The following is a 16,758-nucleotide window of genomic DNA, read 5'->3' as shown; positions in this document are numbered from 1 at the left end:
GAGAGAGAAAGAAAGAAAGAAAGAAAGAAAGAAAGAAAGAAAGAAAGAAAGAAAGAAAGAAAGATTGATTTTTGGAAATAACAGGTAAATTCATATTCTTTAGAAACAAAAAAAAAAAGATTAAAAAATGAAAAAAAGTCTAATCATAAAATAGCATTTTTGCACTAGAAGGTCCCTTGGACAATCTTCTGGTATAATTCTTCTGTTTGAAATATAAAAAACTGAAGTCCAAAGAGGTTATGTGACTTGCTTAGCTGAAGAACAATACCTAGAAACCAAGGTCAGTTCTTTCATATCAAACACTGATTTTTCAATAATAAAAAGCAAACATGTTTAGATAATGTAAACGCTCTTAGAGCTACATGAGGTGGTACTGAGATGAAGTTTCTCAATAAAGAGAAAAACACAAAGATTTTAGTTTTAATAATCAAATGAGTAATATTTATCTTTATATATTTTATATACATTAAGTATCTTTATAGATATTATATATCTTTATATATTATTTATATATCTTGCATATATTTAACACACAATTATTTATAAAACAAGAAAAACAACACCTGTATTTGATATGTAGGTTTATTTTACACATATACATAGTAAGGGTCAACTCTCAGCCATAGAGAAGAATCTACGCTTAAATTTATTAGACAGAAAAGTTCTCTGCCATAGTTTGTCTTGATAAGAAGAGCTTAGTCATCAGCCTTGGGAAAGAATTTGTGACTAAGTCTTCAAAAGGAATTGCAATGAAAACAAAAAATGGCCATACTGCCCAAGGCAATCTACAGACTCAAGGGTATTCCTAGCAAAATACAATGTCATTTTTCACAGAATTAGAAAAAAAACTCTTCTAAAATTCACATAGAACCAAAAAAAGAGCCCAAATAGCCAAGGCAATCTGAAGCAGGGAAAAAAAAAAAAAAAGGCCAGAGGCATCACATTATCTGAGTTCAAAGTATAAGGCTTATACTTCAAATATAGTTTAAACTATAACCAGAACAGCATGGTTACTGGTACAAAAACAGACATACAGACCAGTGGAACAGAATAGAGAACCCAGAAATAAAGTCTCACACCTACACCCATCTGATTTTCAACAAAGTTCACAAAATAAACAGTGGTGAAAGGATTCCCTATTCAATAAATGGTGGTGGAATAGCTGGCTAGTCATAGTAGAAGAATGAAACTGTACCCTTACCTTGCACCAAATACAAACATTAACTCAAGATGGATTAAAGGTTTAAGTGCAAGACCTCAGGCTCTAAGAATCCTAGAAGAAAACCTAGGAAACACCATTCTGGACATCAGCCTTGGGAAAGAATTTGTAACTAAGTCTTCAAAAGCAATTGCAATGAAAACAAAAATTGACAAGTAGGGCCCCATTTTAACCAAAGAGCTTCTGAACAGCAAAAGAAACTATCAACAAAGTAAACAAAACCTATAAAATGGGAGAAACTATTCACAAACTATGCATCTGACAAAGGTCTAATATCCAGAATCTAAAAGGAACTTGATTCAACAAGCACAAAACAAATAACCCCATTAAAAAGGGGGCAAAAGATAGGAACAGACAGTTCTCAGAAGAAGACACACAAGCAGTCAACACACGTGAAAAAATGCTCATCAGTAATCATCAGAGAAATGCAAATCAAAACCACAATGAGATATCTTCTCACACCAGTCAAAATGGCTATTAGAAAGCCAAAAAACAACAGATGCTGGTGAGATCTGGGAAGAAAAGGGAAACTTATACACTGTTGCATGTAAGTGAGAAAAGGGAATACTAATATACTGTTGGTGGGAAGGTAAATAAGTTCAGCCACTAGGGAAAGCAGTTTGGAGATTTCTCAAAGAACTAAGAACTACCATTCAACTCAGCAATCCCAGTACTGGGTACACAGCCAAAAGAAAATAAATCATTCTACCAAAAAGACATATGTACTCACATGTTCATCACAGAGCTACTCACAATAACAAAGATATGGAATCAACCTAGGAGACCATCAACAACGGACTGGATAAAGAAAATATGGTATATATACACCATGGAATATTATGCAGCCATAAAAAAGAACAAAATCATGTCCTTTGCAGCAACATGTATGCAGCTGGAGGCCATTATCCTAAATAAATTAATGCAGAAACAGAAAACCAAATATCACATGATCTCACTTAAAAGTGAGAGCTAAACACTGGGTACACATGGACATAAAGATGGGAGCAATAGACACTGGGGACTATTAGAGAGAGAAAGGAGGAAGGGAAGCAAGGGTTGAAAAACTAACTACTGGGTACTATGCTCACTACCTGGGTGACCAGATCATCTGTACCCCAAGCCTCAGCATCATGCAATATACTCATATAACAAACCTGCACGTGTTCCCCCTGAATCTGAAAGCTCAAATTTCAAAATACAAAAACAGCGTCAGTGACCTACTGCACTGACAAGAAAAGACAAAGATTTCTAGCTTGCATGATTCCAAGTAGATGCTAACTAAAATAAGAAAAAAGAGGGAAAGAGGATAGAGAGGAAGCCAGAAGAGAAGAGAACTTCTGAACACGAGTTTTCTTTGAATCTATAAATCATTAGGAAATAAGACTCTAGACCAGGCATGGTGGCTCACGCCTATAATCCCAGCAGTTTGGGAGGCCAAGGCAGGAGGATTGCTGGAGGCCAGGAGTTTGAGACCAGCCTGGGCAAAATAGCAAGACCTCATCTCTACAAAAAACAAAATAACAAAGAAAAAAAAAAAAAATTGGCCAGGTGCAGTGGCTCACACCTGTAATCCCAGCACTTTGGGAGACCTAGGCAGATAGATTACCTGAGGTCAGGAGTTCCTGACCAGCCTGACCAACATGGTGAAGCCTCATCTCTACTAAAAATATAAAAAAAAATTAGCCAAGCATGGTGGCAGGTGCCTGTAATCCCAGCTGCTCAGGAGGCTGAGGCAGGAGAATTGCCTGAACCCAGGAGGTAGAGACTGCAATGAGCAGAGATTACGCCATTGCACTCCAGCCTGGGTGACAAGAGTGAAACTCCGTATCAAAAAAAAAAAAAAAAAAAAAAAATTAGCTGGGCATGGTGGCACACCTATAATCACAGCTACTCAGGAGGCTGAGCTGGGAGGATTGCTTGAACCCAGTAGTTTTTTTGAGGTTACAGTGAGCTACTATGATCTCACCAATGTACTCCAGGACTGGCCAACAGAATAAGACCCCATTTCTAAAAATAAAAGAAAGAAAAGAAATAAGACTCCAGAAAGATCAGGAGAGTAATATGGATTGGAAATAGAGAGCTGGGAAGCAAACAACAGATGTTCACTGTAGTTGAAATCAAAAGGGTGGGCAAGATAGCCCAAAAAAACTTGAGAAAAGAGCTGTATACAGTAACTAAGGTTGAAAAGAACTAGGAGGGAGTAGTTTGTGGGTCTCAAGAGAGCAGGCAGTTTCACGAAATAAGGAGAGGTTAAAAGCATTTAATATGCTACTGAAAGATTAAATAGGATGACCAGTGGCTTTAGAAATTAGGCGGCCACTGGTGACCATTATAAGAGAAGTTCCTACAGTGGTGAGGTTAAAAATAAAAAAGAGAATAGGAAGTAAAGAACTGTAGGTCAGGTGCAGTGGCTCACACCTGTAATCCCAGCACTTTGGGAGGCCAAGGTGGGCATATCACGAGGTCAGGAGATCGAGACCATCCTGGCCATGGTGAAACCCTATCTCTACCAAAATACAAAAAATTAGCTGGGCATGGTGGTGCGCGCCTGTAGTCCCAGCTACTCAGGAGGCTGAGGCAAGGGAATCACTTGAACGCAGTTGACACAAGTTGCAGTGAGTTGAGATCATGCCACTGCACTCCAGCCTGGAGACAGAGCAAGACTCCATCTCAAAAAACAAAAACAAAAAAAAACTTTAGAGAGTGCAGATAAATTTGGTACTGATGGAGAAGAAAAATATTAGATATTAGGTGAAAAACACTGCAAGTTGTAAAGCACATTGCTTTTTTTATTTTTAACTTTAAGTTCTGGGATACATGTGCAGAACGTGCAGGTTTCTTACACAGGTATACATGTGCCATGGTGGTTTGCTGCACCTATCAATCCGTCATCTACATTTTAAGCCTTGCATGCATTAGGTATTTGTCCTAATGCTCTCACACACCCCCTGATGAGCCCCGGTGTGTGATGTTCCCCTCCCTGTGTCCATGAAGCACATTGATTTAAACAAAGAAACAGTAGTTTCCATAAAGGATATATTTGTGGCTGGGTACAGTGGCTCATACCAGCAATCCCAGCACCTTGGGAGGCCGAGAAAGGAGGATCATTTGAGCCCAGAAATTCAAGACCAGCCTAGACAACATAGCAAAATCTTTTCTCTACCAAATAATAATAATGTTTTTAAGAGATATATTTACAGAATACAAAGTTTACTTGTTGAACTGTGTTCCAAGAAGTCTATGTTTGAGAAAGCCTCAAGATTAAAAAAAGTCATACTATATACTGTAATGTTTTGTGACTTGAAAAGAAAGAGAGATATTCTCATTCAGGATGTGGCTGAGTTAACATTTATAGTGTCTTTCAAAGGGGATGCTACAATGTTACAATTTATTCAAGTTTGTAACTCTTGCTACAAGCTACAAACTGAGATTTAAGTACATAAATTCCTTCTCTTTTCTAAGAGTAAGCAAAAATATTCCCATCAACTTCAAAATCGAATCAATCTTTGTTTTATGTGCTTGTTAACAGGATTCCTAATTAAATAAATGAATATGAAGGTTCTATTGTCATTCAATTTTCTGTACAGCAGGAAAAAGAATTGTCATCAGACAAGGGGACAGTGTAAATAAGAATTAATGCTAAGTTACTATCCATCTCCAAAATTTATTCTAACACAGATATACACACCTCCTATCACTCAGTGGGCTGTACAGGGAACCAAAAAGAACTGGCCTGATAACAGATGTTTTGGGGAAAACTGATGATTTAGCAATGCTGCTGCTTTCCTGAATCAACGTGGAATCATTCCTGATGACTACACTATTTTCCACAACAGAATAGTCAACTTATCAGTCTAATTACAATGACCACCTGTGGAATTCAAACTGCATGCTAATTATGACACAGAACTTTATGCCTCCATTCAAATATTATTCAGAATCATACATTAATAAAATAGCTAAAGGTCAACATTCATGGATATTCACACCAACTATAATTCACAAAGGGCAGCTACACTGTAAATATTAACAATGCAGGTATGAAACTTACTAGAACACTAATTTTTAAATAGGGATTCAAAGTGAATTTGAATCAAGATACATACAGCAGCTTAATAGTTCTCCAAACACATATTTAAAATTAAAAGAAGAATGAAGATAGTACACACACTGAATTTTAAATATTTGGTGTCTACATTTCATACTACCTTATTTCCCAAATAGTGTCTCAGACACTTAATTCAGATGCTTGGAGGTCATTTATATGTGCTAACAACTCTGCTCCTAGATTCACATTATTTCACACACCAATATATGGTTTTTGGTTTTTGTTTGTTTGCTTTTGAGATGGAGTTTTGCTCTGTCGCCCAGGATGAAGTGCAGTGATGTGATCTCGGCTCACTGCAAACTCCGTTTCCTGGGTTCAGGCAATTCTTCTGCATCAGCCTCCAGAGTAGCTGAGACTACAGGCGCGTGCCACCACACCCAGCTAATTTTTATATTTACTGGCCAGGATGGTCTCAACTCCTGACCTCATGATCTGCCTGCCTCAGCCTCCCAAAGTGCTAGGATTAGAGGCATGAGCCAACCAAACCCAGCCTGTTTTTTTTTTTTTTTTTGAGATGGAATCTTACTCTGCCAACTCTGCTCCTAGATTCTAGTTACTTCACACACTAATACATGTTTTTTGTTTTTTTAAAGATCAACGTAATATGAAAGTATACACATTCTGCAGGTTGTCTACAAAGTTATAACCTATACGCTGGCTTTAATTTATGTTTGATGGAAGTGTATAAAATATTATCAGCTTTTAAAAAATCATTCTTCAGAAGCTTAACCTCAAACAAATTAATTTTGTTTCCTAATCTAATTAAACTTCATATTTTTGTGTTTAGTTCATAAAATTACAAAGACAAATTTCACTATAAAAACACACAAAACGAATTCTATCAGGACCAGAATAGGAAATTCATTTAAGAAATTCTCCAAAACACAAAATTTCAAAGCTAAAAAAAAAACCAAAAACTAATGTGGCCAGGTGCAGTGGCTCACACATGTAATCCCAGCATTTTGGGAGGCCGAGGCAGGTGGATTACCTGAGGTCAGGAGTTCAAGACCAGCCCGGCCAACGTGGCGAAACTCTGTCTGTACTAAAAAAATACAAAAATTAGCCAGGCATGGTGGCATGTGCCTTTAGTCCCAGCTACTCAGGAGGCTGAGGCAGGAGAATCCCTTAAGCCCAGGAGGCAGAGGTTTGTCGTGCCATTGCACTCCAACCTGGGTGACAGACCAAGACTTTGTCTCAAAAATAATTTTTAAAAAATTAATGTAAAACTGATTCTATTTCAAGAACATAATGAAAATGTAGGCATATAGTGGACATTTTTACATATGAAATCAATTTTACTATATCTAGAAGTTTAAAATATTCTTTTACTGACTTTCACATATAATAATACTTTATATCAGATTCAAGTAGTTCTAAATTAAGTCAATCTTTAAGCGCTACTTACAATCCAGAAGGCAAATTACTAGCTGCAGTGATGCCAAAGGAATACTGCATAGCTTCAACGAGGAGGAGGTCAAATAAGGCTGACAAAACCCAGGAACCCAGCAAAAAGGACTACAAAATAAAACAGCAGAAAAATTATAGAGATGAGTCTCCTAAAAATAAAGAAACATTTATTCAGCTAGAATGAGCTCAGAGGTGTGTATGTATTTGTGTGTGTGTGTGTGTGTGTGTGTGTGTATGTGTGTGTGTTTCGTGCAAGCTGCACGAAAGGTACTTGAATTTTTTTTTTGTGATTAAGAAAACATATTCTTGGGCTGGGTGCGGTGGCTCAAGCCTGTAATCCCAGCACTTTGGGAGGCCGAGGCAGGTGGATCACGGGGTCAAGAGATCGAGACCATCCTGGTCAACAGTGAAACCCCATCTCTACTAAGAATACAAAAAATTAGCTGGGCATGGTGGCGCGTGCCTGTGGTCCCAGCTGCTCGGGAGGCTGAGGCAGGAGAATTGCCTGAACACAGGAGGCGGAGGTTGCGGTGAGCCAAGATCACGCCATTGCACTCCAGCCTGGGTAACAAGAGCGAAACTCCGTCCCAAAAAAAAAAAAAAAAAAAAAAAGAAAACATATTCTCATTAAGATAACAGAAAACTGCCTGTAAGAAATTTTAGGATTGTGTTTAGTAAGATTTTTTTAAAATTACACACATAAGCTAGAAAGAAAGGCTAACAAATGATGAAAATTACTTGTTTATATTAAAACGGATTTTTGAAAATGGGCGTAGTAAAACCATATTGCTCAAATGTATTAATATCCGTAATTTTTAAGTATGCTGAAGATATATTTTTTAACTAAAACACAAACCACTATGCAAAATAAATTATAATTTTATTAAAGTCAAAGTATTAAAATTTGTATTAGCTATTCACAAATAATATAACACATTATCATCATTATTATTATGCTAGTATCTTACATTTTAAAATTTTCTTTGGTTAATGTCCATGTGCCTCAAATCAGATGCAGAATTAATTAAAAAGACAATTGTAAATAATAACACCAAGTTTAACAAAATAAAACCCATTTAAACAAAATTTTTTTCTATAGCCTAAGCAGCAAGGGCAAAATACATAAAAACTTACTGCAAATTTTCTGCTTCCATATCTTCTTTCAAATATCCTAAAATTATAAATAAGCAGACTACTGCAGAAAGTATCTTTCAAATCAAGGCAAATTATTCTTCCACATATCAACCTCCAAATCTAGATGGGATTTAAAAAAGAAAAATAAACAAGGGTAAGATTGTTCAGGTATGTTCCTTAGCAAATTTATCATGTTTACACTGCCTATTTTGAATACTCTCAACAAAATCATAATGCACACACAAAAGGAAAACTATATATGTATATTCTCTAAGAAACATGTTCAAGTCTCTCACAGTAAAAGTTTCTTCCAACAGTAGCACAAAAAGTACTTGCATTTTTTTTGTGCTTATAATAAGAAAACATACTCTCATTAACCAAAAACTGCCTGTAAGAAATTTTAGGATTGTGTTTGGTAAGATTTTTAAAAAGTATATACATAAGGTAGAATGAAAGGATAACAAATGTTCATTTTTATACTATTGAATAAGACAAACTTGTAACTGAAAAACAACTTAGGTATAAACTCAAAAATATACATTTCTGAGCTTAATTTTAATCATCAACCTACTTCATAGCAACTATGCAGAAAGTAATTTATGGTAACTGCTGCTAAATATGACTCTGTTTGAAATATTACTTTATTTAAATCATTGTTTCACCCAACTTCTAGTTGCATAAAAAACATATAAGGGAATGTTTGTTCAATATCATTGGGATTATCTTTAAAAATCAGAGGAGCTACTCAACAGCCTATTTTGAGTCTGCTTAAACATTTTTCCGATTTTTAAAGATAATCCCAATGATATTGAACAAACATTCTAATCTTATTTCCTCTTCACAATTACCTTATGTGATAGGTAAAACAAATATTAATCCCACCTTTTCTTTGTATTTTTATTGTAGTAAAACAGATATAATATTTATGATTTTAACTCCTGAGTAAACAATTCAGTGGTATTAAGCAAATTCACAACGTTATACAACCATCACCACTATCTATTTTCAGAGTTCTTCATCATCCCAGACAGAAACGCTGTGCTAACTCCCTGCTCCCTCCTGCCTTAGCCCCAGGGAACAATTTTCTATTTATGTCTCTGTGAGTTTGTTTATACTGGATACCTCATGTAAGTAAGATCATATATTTCTCCTTTTACATTTGCTCATTTCACTTTGCGTATTTTCAAGGTTCATAGTAAAGTATGTATAAATCTCATTCTCATTTATAGTTGAATAGTATTCTACGGTATGTATAATTTGAGTTTCTACCTTTTTGCTACTGTGAATAATGCTGCTGTGAACATTGGTAATGTTAACTCCTTTTTTTTTTTTTTTTTTTTAAGACAGGGTCTTAAATGATCACATCTCACTGCAGGCTCAACCTACTGAACTGAATCAATACTTGCATCTCAGCCTCCTGAGTAGCTAGGACTACAGGCATGCACCACCACACCCATCTAATTTTTGTATTTTTTGTAGAGATGGGGTTTTGCCATGTTACTCAGGATGGTCTTGAACTCCTGGGCTCAAGCAATCCATCCACCTGCCTGCCTTGGCCTCCCAAAGTGCTGGGATTACAGGCATGAGCCACCACGCCCAGCCAACTCTGTCTTAAGATAAGGAAAAAGTGGCACAGAGAATTTGTCTAAAGTCATATAACCTGTGCTCTTGCCAACAGAAATAAGAATACAAATAAGAAGTCTAACCATATCAACTGTCAAAACATGTCATATATGTTTCTACTCCAATCAAGACACTAGGCAGAGTCTTTGTCATGATTTTACTAGCTATGAGAGCTCATCTCAGCCGCCAGCCCAGCTGACCTGAGAATGGCTGCCTACCAGGCTGTATTGAGGCCATAGCTGGGCTCAAGGAGAAACAGTACCAGAGTCACACTGAAACTTCAGGCTGCATATACGTCCATCAATATGATCAATGAAGCAGTACACGTGAGAGCACATATGAAACTGTCAAGTACTTTACCAGTGTCAGATGATGATGACTGTCATCTCTGCAGAACACCAGATTCAAAAACCGTAAGAGGCAGCTCCAAGTCCTCTATCCCCACATTTAATATTACAATGAAAATATTCAGGGACAAGCTCTGAGAGCCACTAAGAAAATCTGGGGATTAAGGAAATTGAGACTTTACAATTGCTAAAATACAACTAACTGCATTTCTAGAACCCCATGTTTTCCAGTTAATGAAAATAAAGCTGCCAGCTACAGTTTTAAATAATGTATGTGTTGCAATCATGCTCAAGGACACAAAACTGTGAGAGATGGTATAAGAATAAACCACTGCATATTATTATGCAGGTGAATGCCCCCTAAAGACTGATAACTGGCTTGCACTCAGCAAAGCACTGCTTCTGCAAGTCAACCTAAAGAAAACTGACTGTACCTTTGCATTAATTGCCAAAATCTGGGAGATTCAGAACTTGCAATATAAAGCCCTTCATCAACTGCCCCTCTTGGACTTATCCTGGGTTCATCTCAAAACATGCATCCTGTAGCATACTCCTAAGGGTCTGAAGTTCATGTTACTTCCTGAAGTAAAATGCCCTTCTCCCTCTTCACTGCTAATTCACAGTCACCCCTTCTTTCAGACCAAACTGAAAGCTCACATCCCTCAGACTCTCCAGAGCTATGCCCCAACACTGGTCCCTACTTCCTTTATCGCCCCCGAGGATGTCATGTACACCTGTGTCCTACAGACTCATGTTCTTACATGTATATGTGTGTTTAGATTTCCCAAGGCAGAACTGAAACTCCTGTATCTCTCATGAATACACACTGAGAGCCTCTTAGGTGTTTTAACAGTGGCAATGTTGATGCGGCTATTCCCATTCCTGGACAGTAGAGTGGTCCTCTTCTAACCAAGCAGGTCACCACCTTTAAAGCACAGATGCCCACAGAGTGAGCTTAGCCAAATGAACCAAATTAACTCCAGAAATTAGGAAGGTACCAACCCAAGGCCCAGGGCCCCTTACATTAGTGGTCCTCAAAACTGGCCATACACTAGAATCCCCTGGGGGTTGTTTTTAAAAAGACGGCAATGTCCAGGTCCCACCACGAGACTCTTTGACTGTTGTTCTGGGGTGAGATACTGGGTTTATATAAATCTAGATATAAATTATACCTATACATAAGTGTAGATATGGAGACAGATCTCTTAAGTTTTTCTAGGTGATTCTAATGTGCGCCCAGTGTTGAGAACGACTGCATTATAGCAACTGAAATAATACAGAAGCTATACTATCTTCTGAGAAATCAGTAATATGGATAAATAACTGAAAGACCTGCACAGGAAGCTGAAGCCAATTTGAGAAATGGTATTAATTACATCACTATGCAGAAAAGGTGTCAGTGTTCAAGAAATGGATTATTATGCTAAAATGGGCTTGTGTTAAGCAAAGAAAGCGTGGCAGTCATATACTAGAATTTTTACTACCACTCCAATTCATACACAAGAACCCAGCACCAGTATTTTCAACGAGATCAGTCTAGAAACCTTGAAAACGACAACTTCTGCTCCTTCCCATAGCAGAAACTCAAGAGAAATTTCCTACTCCATTTAACCATCACTGTAAAAGTATCATAAATTCATAATCTGATACAGCTGACAGAGCCTAGCTCCTGTAAGCAAATATTCAAATTGAGACAAGGTTTTGGCAAAGCTAAGTATGCATATTGAACATTAAAAAAAGATTTAGCACTGTTTTTAATTCCCTTGAAGTTATAAATTGCATTTCTCTCAGTAAAAAGTGAAACTGAAAACAAATATACCTAATAAAAGGAAATACTGCCATTGCTTCATTATTCTCTGCTTTGCTCAATAAATACAACTAGAAAAGTTTCTCAATGAAATATTAATAATAAATATTTCTTACAAACTGGGGGCTTTGAGGGACTAATAGTAGGAAGAAAAAGCAAATCTAGAGAAAAAAAAAAAAAAAACTGTCCTCTCTCTTCTGAGGGGCCAGTGAGGCAGAGCTCACCTGGAAGTCATTCTTTACTGCGTGGAGGTCATACACAAAGAGCTTCTGGCAGTGAGGCAGGAGAAGGGCCAGGAGGAGGGAGAGGGCACTGGGCACCAGCAGAAGGCTCTTCGACAGGGGTGCCTTGTCTGGAGGAAAAAGGAAACCACTTTCAGAATGATTGTTCCTAAGATTTAAAAAACCACATGGATGAAAAGCAAGAGAATTTGCTTCTTTTAAATCAGAATGAAGACAAAGTCCAGAAACTCTGAAATTTAGTTCTAACATCCATTTTCAAATCATTGACCTGTGGAAGTAAGTGATCAAAAGACGCTGGAAACAAGCAGAATGCACTGGCAGGGCTTCACTGTCAGTTGGCTCTTAAATGAGACCAAGTTTACAGCCAGAACTTCCATAGAAACACCTTTCAGAAAATGGTTACCCAAGTGTAAAGAAATAAGAGAAGTGTGTTTTCTATCAATCAGCCAGTTAGCTCCTGAGTAGGCAAAAAATTCATACATATAAATAGATTTTTAAGTTTTATTTTGTAATTGATACGTATTAGGTGAACATATTTTGGGATTACATGTGATAATCTGATACATTCATATAATCACATCCAGAGATGGAGTCTCACTTGTCGCCCAAGTTGGAGTGCAGTGGCGCGACCTTAGCTCACTGCAAATTCCATCTCCCAGGTTCAAGGGATTCTCCTGCCTCAGCTTCCTGAGTAGCTGAGATTATAGGCACATGCCACCACACCTAGCTAATTTTCGTATTCTTACTAGAGAAGACCACATTTCGCCATGCTGGCCAGGCTGGTCTCAAACTCCTGGGCTCAAGTGATCCTCCCACCTTGGCCTCCCAAAGTGCTGGGATTACAGGCTTGGGCCACCACGCCCGGCCTGGGCAACTATTTCTTTAAGCTAGGAACACTGAATTATTCTCTTCCAGGTATTCTGAAACATCCAATAGATTAGTGTCAACTACAGACACCCCACTGATCTACTGAACACCAAGTCTTATTTCTAAGTGTATGTTTGTACCCATTAATCAACCTCTTTTTATCCTCCTCTCCCTCCTACCCTTCCCAGCCTCTGATAACCACCAGCCTACTCTCTATTTTCATGAGATCCACTATATTAGCTCCCATGTGTGAGTGAGAACATGCAATCTTTGTCATTTTGTTCTAAGCTTATTTCACTTAACATGTCTTCTAGTTCCATCCATCCTGCTGCAAATGACAGGATTTAATTCTTTTTTACAGCTGAATAATATTCCTCTGTGTGTGTGTGTGTGTTCCTTATCCATTCATCCATTTTTTTCCATTCATGCATTGATGGACACTTAAGTTGATTCCACATTTTGGCTATTGTGAATAGTGCTACAATAAACATGGGAGTGTAGATATCTCTTTGATATATTGATTTCCTTTCTTTTGAATATATATCAAGTAGTGGATCATATACTATTTCAAGAATCTCCATACTGTTTTCCCCTGTGACTGTACTAATTTACATTTCCACCAACAGTGTACTAGGGTTCCCCTTTCTCCACATCCTGGCCAGCCTCTGTTTATTTTGCGTTTTGGGTTTTTTTTGTTTTGTTTTGTAGAGAGTTTTGGTCTTTCACCCAGGCTGGAATGAAGTGGTGTGATCTCAGCTCACTGCAACCTCCATCCCCCAGGATTCAAGCGAGTCTCTTACCTCAGCCTCCCGAGTCTGGGATTACAGGCGCCCGCCACCACACCCAGCTAATTTTTGTATTTTTAGTAGAGACAGGGTTTCACCATGTTGGTCAGGCTGGTCTTGAACTCCTGAATTCAGGTGATCCACACACCTCGGCCTCCCAGAGTACTAGGATTACAGGTGTGAGCCGCCGCATCTGGCAGCCAGCCTTTGCTACTCCTGTCTTTTTGATAAAAGCTATTCTAATTCATGGCTCATTGTGAAATATTTGTGAAATAGCTCATTGCGGTTTTCATTTGCATTTCTCTGATGATCAGTGATGTGGAGTATCTTTTCATATGCCTGTTGGCCAGTTGTATGTCATCTTTTGAGAAATGTCTATTCAGATCTTTTGCCCACTTTTAAATGGGATTATTTGGGTTTTTGCTATTGAGTTGTTTGAGCTCCTTACAAATTCTGGCTATTAATCCCTTGTCAGACGGATTAATCTGCAAGTATTGCAAGTATTTTCTCCCATTCTGTGGGTTATCTGTTGACTTTCTTTTTCTGTGCAACAGGAGCTTTTTAGTTTGAGGTAATCCCATTTGTCTATTTTTCCTTTGTCAGCCTGTGCTTTTGAGGTCTTAACACAAAAAAATCTTTGCCTAGAGCAATGTCCTGGAGCATTTCTCCAACATTTTCTGCTAGCGGTTTCATAGTTTCAGATCTTAGACTTAAGTCTGTAATCCATTTCCTTTGATTTTTACATATATTAAGAAATATGGGTCTTTCATTTTTCTGCATATGGTTAGCCAGTTTTACCAGCACAATTTTTTTTGAGACAGAGTCTCACTCTATTACTCATACCGGTGTCCAGTGGCATGACCATAGCTCACTGCAGCCTTGAACTCCTGGGCTCAAGTGATCCTACTACCTCCCTAGTAGCAGCTGGACCTACAGGCACAAGCTACCACACCCGGCTTTTTTTTTTTTGTAGAGATAAGGTCTTGTCATGTTGCCCAGGCTGGTTTCAAACTCCTAGTCTCAAGTGATCCTCTCACCTCAGCCTTCCAAAGGGCTAGGATGATAGGCATGAACCACTGCATCCAGTCCCAGCACAAATTTTTTGAAGAGACTGTCCCTTCTCCATCGTATGTTCTTGACACCTTTGTTGGCTGCAAATGCATGCATTTGTATCTGGGTTTCCTAATCTGCTCCACTGGTCTATGTGTCTGCTTTTATGTCAGTATCCTGCTGATTTGGTTACTCTGCAGTATATTTTGAAGTCAGGTAGTGTGGTATTTCACTTTATTCTTTTTGCTCAGGATTACTTTGGCTACTCAGAGTCTTTTGTGGTTCCATATAAATTTTAGGATGTGTTTTTCTATTTCTGTGAAGAATGTCATTGATATTTTGACAGGATTGCATTGAATCTGTAAATTGCTTTAGGTAGTATTGCCATTTTAAAAATATTAATTCTTCCAATCCATAAGCATGGAATACCCTTTCATTTTTTGTGTGTTCTTCAAGTCCTTTCATCAGTGTTTGACAATTTTCCTTGTACATATATTTCACAACTTTGGTTAAATTGTTCCTAGGTGTTTTGTTTTTAAAAAATTAAAAGAAACCAAAGTGTTAACACTGCTGTCTGCAGTGGCCTCCTGAGATTTTCCACCATGAGTACAGTTGGAGCCCAGGTCAGTTTTCCAGGGGAGCCTAGTGTAACCTCTGCCTTGCACTAAAGCAGTCACAGCCCTCTTCCTCCTTGATCTAATCATTTACATATTAAGTATGAAAGAATTATACTACTAAGGTTATTTTAGGAACTATAAATGTCTTCTCTCTTCCCTCTGATATGAGAGAAAAAAAAAAGCAAATATGTTTTCTTCTAGCTCACTTTTTTTCCCAATACAACAAAATGTCAGCTTTTACCTACTAAGGAACATTTCCTCCAAGTATGTCATTTAATCAAAATATGCACTATTGTGAGACATCTGGGTAGCCTCTCCTCTCCCTCCTGGTCTTCCTTGGTTCCACCTTTGTGTTTTCGTGCTTTCCTCTTTCATAGGCCCTGAAAACAAGCCCCTGAAGCTACCTGCTGAGCTAATCCATGGGACAGAACAAGCACTATGAGAAGGGAAAGGACCTGGGGCCCAGAAGACTTGGGCTCGAACCCTCATTTTCACACTTACTGATGCTTGTCATTGGACACAGCATCTGACCTCTCTGAGCTTCAGTCACCTCATCTGACCTAATTCTCAGGGTTACGCTAAGAATGAAGTGAGGTAACGGATGTAGAAATGGCTAGCACAGTGTCTGGCCTATGATGGGAGCTCAGAAATATAAAGTGAATCTAAATCTAGGAAACTGCTAAATTAACATGTTTTCCTTGGAAATAATTACTTCATATAATAACCCTGTAATATTCATAGTATCAAAAGACTAGTCTTGAGAACTCAAGTGGTACCAGCAGATTTGGTTACAAAAACATGGCAGAGATTTCCGTCAAATAATGAAACACTTAAGCTTCATCAAGAACCAAAAACACTGCCTTTTTTCTCTTAATACAGTTGTATTCTCCCATCATTTTATTGTGAAAAAGTTTACAATTAAGACTTACACTGGGAATTACATAATGATAATTTTGATAATTCTGTCACTGCTTTTATATTTCTTAGCTGGCATTCTGTCTTCATTCTTCTTGTATCTCGGTATCACTCTACACTCATGGATTTTTACTTAGTCATTGTGTTACAATCAGCTGCATTCTTTTTCCAACATTCTAACTGTCTGGGTGGAAGCCCTCTGACCAGCTCCTGTGGCCTTTCAACCATGGCCCTCCATGCCTGCTCTGGCTGCCCCACTTACCCATTTTGTCCTTGCTTTACGCCCTCCTGTACTCTCCCTGCCCGAGACCTAGAATTTCTCTAAGGATCCCTGTTAGGGAATGGGGAATGTTGGGGAATGGTCTTTAGAAACAAAATCTGAGGCTGGGTGCCGTGGCTCACACCTGCATTTTGGGAGGCTGAGGCAGGTGGATCACGAGGTCAGGAGTTCAAGACCAGCCCGGCCAACCTAATGAAACCTCATCTCTACTAAAAATACAAAAATTAGCCAGGCATGATGGCACGTACCTGTAGTCCCAGCTACTCAGGAGGCTGAGGCAGGAGAATCACTGGAACCTGGAAGGTGGAGGTTATAGTTAGCCAAGATTATGCTATTACACTCCAGCTTGGTCAACAA

At 38.2% G+C, this 16,758-nt stretch overlaps 1 protein-coding gene across 1 annotated transcript in view; it reads right to left on the bottom strand.

Annotated features, from left to right (window-relative positions):
• Window positions 1–16,758, bottom strand: part of UBAC2 (UBA domain containing 2) — a 180,891-nt gene that overhangs the window by 133,718 nt on the left and 30,415 nt on the right. The window contains exons 2-4 of the mRNA XM_032277577.1: window positions 11,870–11,997; window positions 7,869–7,988; window positions 6,733–6,842 (exon numbers count right to left, since the gene is read on the bottom strand). Coding sequence (XP_032133468.1) covers window positions 6,733–6,842; window positions 7,869–7,988; window positions 11,870–11,997 — 358 coding nt within the window. The remainder of the gene's footprint in view (window positions 1–6,732; window positions 6,843–7,868; window positions 7,989–11,869; window positions 11,998–16,758) is intronic.

This window comes from Sapajus apella, unplaced genomic scaffold (genome assembly GCF_009761245.1).
Source record: "Sapajus apella isolate SASKATOON/1434 unplaced genomic scaffold, GSC_monkey_1.0 scaffold9, whole genome shotgun sequence".
Classification (NCBI taxonomy): Eukaryota; Metazoa; Chordata; class Mammalia; order Primates; family Cebidae; genus Sapajus; species Sapajus apella.
Note: the sequence above shows the minus strand (reverse complement) of the source record. Positions and strands in the feature narration are given on the sequence as shown.